The sequence below is a fragment of the Populus alba genome, chromosome 3 (assembly GCF_005239225.2).
Source record: "Populus alba chromosome 3, ASM523922v2, whole genome shotgun sequence".
Classification (NCBI taxonomy): Eukaryota; Viridiplantae; Streptophyta; class Magnoliopsida; order Malpighiales; family Salicaceae; genus Populus; species Populus alba.
Window position 1 is genome coordinate 21,452,004 of NC_133286.1, and position 7,175 is coordinate 21,459,178.

At 37.1% G+C, this 7,175-nt stretch overlaps 1 protein-coding gene across 2 annotated transcripts; it reads right to left on the bottom strand.

Moving 5' to 3' along the window:
* Positions 1 to 2,469: 2,469 nt before the first annotated feature.
* LOC118054301 (GRAS family protein TF80) lies at positions 2,470 to 5,109 on the bottom strand. Of its 2 annotated transcripts, none has more exons than XM_035065815.2 (2): positions 4,735 to 5,109; positions 2,470 to 3,975 (listed from the first exon to the last, which is right to left on the bottom strand). In XM_035065815.2, exon 2 carries the CDS (start codon positions 3,971 to 3,973, stop codon positions 2,552 to 2,554), a length of 1,422 nt encoding a protein of 473 aa, XP_034921706.1. In that variant the 5' UTR covers positions 3,974 to 3,975; positions 4,735 to 5,109; the 3' UTR covers positions 2,470 to 2,551. The 2 variants fall into 2 exon arrangements, with proteins under 2 accessions (XP_034921706.1, XP_034921704.1); XM_035065813.2 differs by having other exon boundaries at positions 2,470 to 4,007; positions 4,735 to 5,106.
* Positions 5,110 to 7,175: the final 2,066 nt, after the last annotated feature.

Sequence of the window (7,175 nt, forward strand, 5' to 3'; positions counted from 1 at the left end):
ATTGGATAATCATCTCTTAAGCTTGGGATTTAACAGGAGCATGAATGAGGTAACTTTATATGTGAAGCATGCTGATGGACATAAACTCATTGTATCAGTTTATGTTGATGATTTGCTAATCACAGGGGACAAGGAGCAGCTTGTAGAGGAATTCAAAACCAATATGAAAGACATGTTTGAGATGAATGAACTTGGTTTGTTGACATATTTTTTAGGAATGGAAGTAACTCAAACTGATCAAGGTTACTTTCTTTGTCAAAAACGTTTTTCCTTGAAAATACTGGACAGTTTTGCAATGAGCAATTGCAAGTCAGTAAGCACACCTATGATACAGGGGCAGAAGCTAATGAAAGAGGATGGGTCACCAAAAGCTGATGGGAAAGTTTATAAGAGTCTAATTGGGAGTTTGTTGTATTTAACAGCCACACGTCCTGACATTCAATTTGCTGTGAATTATCTTTCCAGGTTCATGCAAGAGCCAAGTCAAAATCATTTTGTGGCAGCTAAGAGACTATTAAGATATTTGAGAGGGACTGCAGATTTTGGCATACATTTTGTGCAGTCCAGCTCAATCAATCTTGTTGGATTTTCATATAGTGATTGGGGAGGAAGTGATGAAGAAATGATGAGTACTTCAGGCTACTGTTTTGCTGTAGGAAAGAATGTGTTTTGCTGGAATTCAAAGAAACAATCGGTGGTGGCACATTCTACAGCAGAGGCTGAATATATAACTGCTTATGTAGCAGCAAAACAACTAATATGGCTGAGGAAGATGCTAAGTGACTTAGACTGCAATCAACAAAATCCCACAACATTGTTTTGTGACAACACATCAGCTATAGCCATTTCTAAAAATTCTGTGTTCCATGATAGCACCAAGCACATGAAGATCAAATTTCATGCAATCAAGCAGTTTCAGCAAGAAGGAGAATTGGAACTATGCTACTGCACTTCTGAAGATCAACTAGCAGATTTTTTCACCAAACCGTTGGCTAAAACCAGGTTTGAAGATTTGAGGGCAAGAATTGGAATGACTAGCTTTGGAACCAAGGAGGAGTGTTGAAGCTTGGTACCTAAGCTAGCATAAAATTACTTAGCAGTAATCTACTGCATTGTTATCCTTTTGTTTTAACTAAGATTATTATCTAGATTAGGATATGTTTTGAATTCTTTTGTTAAGATTATCTAGGATTGAACTAGCTTGTAAACATCTCCTTAAATAAAGGAGAAGATGGCCGGTACGTTTCTTGTAGTTGTCTTTCATTCAAATTCTGTTTTCTTTTTCTTATAAATAAAAGACTTGGGATGGCAGTAACCAACAACTCAATTCTGCTCTTTGTTCTTTATACTAAATTATTAAGTTTTGAGTTCTTTCTTTTTGTTCTTTCTATCGTGAACATTGTTCTCTGTTCTTTTCTTTCTCCATCAGCAAACATAAGGTTGTTCTTTATATTTCTACAAATCTCACGCTACAATATTCATCAATTCTAGTTCAGAATCCTATTAATAGCCTCTTCTAACATTCCCTTACGGCTTTTTTTCTTATTCACACACAGGTCTTCTCTTATTCTTGACATTTTCCGGCACTAGTAATGGCAAGTTCTCGAGCAATCCCCTATGATCATATCCGAAAAAGCATGGAGAAAATGGCACGCCTGCATTTCTACTTTCACACTATTCAAAGTGGGGAAAACCAAACAACCATGAGAATTGCTGGACCAGCAAAGACAATGGTAGCTTTGTCAGGACTTTCATGGTGGATGATCCATTAACTGAAGAGCCAGAACCTACTTAAAAACTTGAGGGAGGAGCACGGGGTATGTATGTTTTTGCTTCTCAACATGAATGTGGATTGCTTATGGTTTTGAGTTTTGCTTTTGTTGAGGGTATGTACAATGGGAGTGCCCTGAGTATTATAGGTCACAATCCAGTCTTCGATAATGCCAGGTTGTTGGAGGTAGCGGTCTTTTCCGGTTCACTCGAGGCTATTCATTGTTGAAAACGATCTCATTCAGTCCGAAGACAAGAAATGCTGTAGTTGAATACAGTGTAACTGTTGTGCACTTCCGAATGTTCTTATTATTAGTGGTATCTGCAGTTTTTCCTTTTCCCCATTTCTTCTACCTAGTGTCTACTTGTTGAACATGTCCGCTGCTTTTCGAAAGGAAGTATTTTGATATTCCTAGCGATGTTGTTCAAGAGTTCAGAATGATAGGTTCTACAGGAACATTTACAAGAAACTTGTGATATTTTCTGTTCTGACACGGGGAGATTTGCAGGATCTTTTGATTTTACAGTCGATGATTCTTTCTGGAAACCAAACTAATTTCCAGAGTTCAATGTATGGAACAAATATCATCCAACTTTTATCAGAGAGTAAATAAACTTAAACAATTATCTACTACAACGTTATATAAATGGAGAAAATGTTTAAAAGTTTAAAAGTTGAACATTATGCAACTGCACATTAAAGGTTATCAATTATCATCCTTTATACAAAGAACAGTAGCAAAATAATAGAAAGCACAGTCCCCATATGTTCGATAATCTTTCAATCACACCTCCTAAATCTCCAAGCTGACACTGAAAATAGTGGTCTATCCTGCCAGCAAATAAGTAAACATCCATTCTCTTCTTTGATTTTATATCCATCATAGCCATAGCTCTGCAATAATCTGTTTGCCTGTAGCCTACCATGGTAGCTCAGAGGAATGCTCCCAAACCCAGCTAACTCGAGCCTCAGGATCCATTTTTCCAACTTCTCATGCCTCTCCTTTCTCTCAGTTCCCTCACAAGCGATGATGTTCTTAATTTCCTCCCCAAATAGCATCTTCTCAACCTTGTGCCGCTCTAATGATGCTCTCGATACAGTAGACTCCAAGCAATCAAATAGTGCAGCATAAAAATTCAAAGCTTTTGTGACCCTCTCCATTAAACTAAGCCCGTTATGATTTGATTCGTGCTCAGTTATCACCATCAATTTCGGTGAGAGACTCCTAAGTGCATTTAGAAAGCTGCCCATCTTCGGTGAAGCAGAAGGAGATAGTGGGGATAATGCTGAGTCAGGACTAGAGCTATAGACGTTGACCAAATCTTTCTCAAGCCACTCACCTAGAGTATGTCGGTTTTGGTTCATCCGTACGACTCTCTGAAAATGGTTAGAGCTTGGATTCTTAGATCCTGATGGAGAGTTCCTTTTATGTATCTCATCATCCATGGCCAGGAGAGCATGCAGCTGAAGTACAGAACTGACAGCAAGAGCTTCTCCAGTCTTAACCCGCAAATTTCCAAGGTCAAGATTCTCTAGTTTGCTCACAATAGGATTGAACTGAAATGGGATTTCTAGCTTTTCAGCTTCTTCAGTCAGCCGAAGAGCCATTTGCTCTAACACCTCTTTCTTCTCATGGATACCTGTTATTCTCAAATGAGGTGGTCCTTCTGGCCGTGCGCTTAATGTTTGAAAAAGATTGATCCACTGGGCAGGCTCGGAGGAATTGAGATCGATGATATGAACCATCTTCTCCCCTTCCATGGCCTCTATAATGGCCTCATTTGTGATCACGTATGAAAGCTTTAAAAAGGGACAGAGCTCAAAGAATAATCTTTGAACAAGAATTTCTTCAGATATCAAAGATACTTGTTTTGGATTGAGAGCTTTGTGCAGACCAGGCCATCCTTTAAGAATGCGATCAGCAAGTGCTGCAGTGAAGTAAGCAGCAATCCGCTGCATCGTATCGCCATCAGGAGAGGCAAGATGGGAGATGTGCTCAAGGCTAATATTTGCATTCTCAACACTACCAACCGCTACATGGTTAGCGCAGGCAAGAAGAAGATGGATCAGACACAAACCCCTCTCTTCAGATTTCAGTTCCCTCAGCCAAGGGTATGGTGATCCTATCCCTGGCGACAGTGACATCCATGGAAAGAACTGATGAGGTGAAGTTACAGATGATGATCCCTCTTCTTGAACCATCCCTACCATTAACGACGAGACCAAACTCAACACCCTGAACAAGAAAATATGACATGAAACATGCTAAAAAATAAGTCCATGTCCGATGAATAAACTACATAACATATATCTAAGTAAAAATTGTAAAACAGTCCAGAAACAGAAGATCATGATCTTTTCTACCATCATCTTAGTAAGATTCTTGGACTAATCTCGGTTAAAGGGTTAATAAGTATATTTTTTGCTTTCTTACATCTTCCAAATGACTAATCACAACCTGTTAGAATATCTAAATACACACTAACACAAAACATAAGGTGATGGTTAAATTCCTAGGAAAAGAAAAGAAAAAGATCCAAGACAGGAACACTGAAGAAAATTAACAGTCCTTGTTACAAAGAAACAGAGAAATGTAAACAGAACAAGCCAAATAGTATCTCTTTTTTCTCTGAAATGTAAAGCTAAATTCGGGGAACTTTCTTCTTAGCTGAGGAATTGAGAAAAATTTCCAGATAAACATCATTCAATTCTTAAGAGTACAACGTCTAGAACCCTCCAGTAAGTATCTCTTTTCTCAAAAATCACACTTACAATCAAACAGTCTAGTTTCCGTTCTTTTCCCACGCAATCTCTGTAACCAAACACAGCAAGAAACCAAACAAAACACACAGACACGGAGAAAAGCAAGCTCTACTGGTTTATGTTTTCTGACGAAAAAGGAAGAAGAGTTCAGAAATTTGCTCACTTATGTGCCAAAACAAGAAACAGAAGCGGGGAATTACCAGGGAGAGTTCACTGATTTTCTCCTGTGAATTACAGTTCAAAACCAGCAGTGAATGAAAATCCACAACTGGATTTTGAAATTCACAAGAAACCCACCAAAACCCCTGAAGAAAGTTTCAAGCTTGGCCCCACAACCTAATCCATCAAAGTGAACCAAGAGCTATCCGCTCTACTCCACAAAGGTTTCCTCTCTGGCCTAACCTTTTGTTTACAAAATGAGCAGTGAAATGGGAATTAAAGCTCTTGACTTTTAGGGTACTTTCCATGTTTGCGTTGGAGACAAAACAAGTGGTTGTTTTTGTCACTACTTGTTTTGTTGTCCATGGAGGGGGATCAGAGGGAATAATGGAATTTCTTGAAAACCAGAGCCCACTAGATTACCTCTCTCTCTCTCTCTCTAAATTCTGTGTTGTCTGTATCAGTCTCTCTAGAAACACTCTTGTCATGGTGTGGAGTGGATGGGAATAATAGCTGGCCAAAAGCATGTGTTTTATGCTCGAACACAACAAGAATACAAGGGTGCCCCAACAAAACAACACCATTGCTTGTTGCTTAGTGGGTGATAGTGGGCAATGGGCATTGCAAAGCAAATCCTAACAAGTGCCAACAAAACCACTATTTGTTTCTTCTCAAAGGGCATTAGACCATTATACTATCCACTTGTTACTGTCTTCCTGCATCAGGACAAAGAGACGAAAAACCTTTGAAAAAGCCAAAAGTAGATTGAAGTTTTTAACTTTAGGTGTGGAATGGTGGGAGTTCTTGGAATATCTAGTCCCATTCCTCGTTCACGATAGATGCATGAGATAACTACAATTCAATCCCAAATTTATATGCTAATTTACATATGAGTTCTCAACCTTCAAGATCTAGCCGGATTTTCCCTAGATTTACGTGCTCGTACTCGACTCATGGATTCGGATATGGATATTGATTTTAAGTGTCATCTTTGTTGAAATACGAATTTTAGGTTACAGGGGTGTCCAAATTTTGGATAGAGATATGGAGATCATTTGAATAATTCTTTTTATATATCAAGCTAATAAGTTCAAAATATCCACTCTAAAAAACAATTAATGTTATCCAATTCAATCTATGCTTACATATATTTTTATTTTTTTCAAAACGTTCAATTTATGCTATGTTTAAGCCTAAATATATATCCAATAATAAAAAGCATGAATTTGATACATGAAAAACACTTTTAAAAACAGATTAAATCACGTTACTAAACGGAGCTTTAAGAGCTTTTCATTAGTTATATTTTAGTTGTAAGTCATTTAAAACACTGATGTATTATCCGATTGTAATTGTATCGTCATCTCCTTCCTCTTTCAATTCAATCTATAGCGATGGTGAGAGCAGAGGAAAGTGAGCTTAAGATGCCAATTTTATGTGCAGAAAACAAATATAGAGATGATGAAAACATGCTTAACCAAAGGAACCTTGGGGAGAAATTAGCAAGATTCTAGAGGTTTGGGATTGAATTTTTAATAACTATATAAGTTGGGGACTGATTTCTAGTCGTCCCTAAATGCTTTTTTTCTTAGATAAATCTCATAAAATCAAATCCTCAAAGATAGACCATGTCTTTGTGAGGTTAGTGGTATACCACATCATCACTATGAGAAGCTGAATATATATATATATGTAAGTGGAAGTTACAGCAATATTTTTATGGCACCCACTTACCTAATTGTTAATTATTTTCTTCTTTTCTCACTTTATATTTGTGTGATCTTTGTCTATTTAGAGGGTCTTTGGGAGTGTGGTAGCGGTTGCTTTTCAAATAGTTTTTCGTGCCGAAAAACATGTCAATAATGTTTTTTCATTTTTTAAAAATTATTTTTGACATCAGCACATCAAAACAATCCAAAAAGTACAAACCGCACTCAATTTTAACAAAAAAAAAAATTTTTGAATTTTTTCAAAAAACCAGTTTGGCCGCAATGCCAAACAGGCACTTAGTGGTGGTGATGATGGAATCAATGATAATATAGCAATGACCTACATTGGTCTATGTGTTGGCTCCCCTTGTGCGTGAGTTCCTTGTTTGAGGGATGTTCCCACTTCCCATTGATGAATACTTTTGGAGGTTAATTTTAGGCACAAAGAAAGTTCATTGAATCTACCACACACATTTAATCTTCTTTCATTTTTTTTATAAGCATTGCTTTATTTTATCTAGAAAAGGAATTAAGACCATGTAATATCATATTGTTGAGTACCATGTTTTTTGTAAGGGTATGAGAAAAAGAAAAGTCCAGTGTTATTTTCATAATAACTACTAGTGATAAATATAAGGAGAAACATTTTAAAAATCAGTTGACTAGGTTTGGTTTGGTCATATCTATCAAATTATTCAAAATAGGTTAGTAGCAGAGGGTCAAAAGGCAATCAAAAACATTCACTAAATACAAAATTGAGATCAGATATCCTT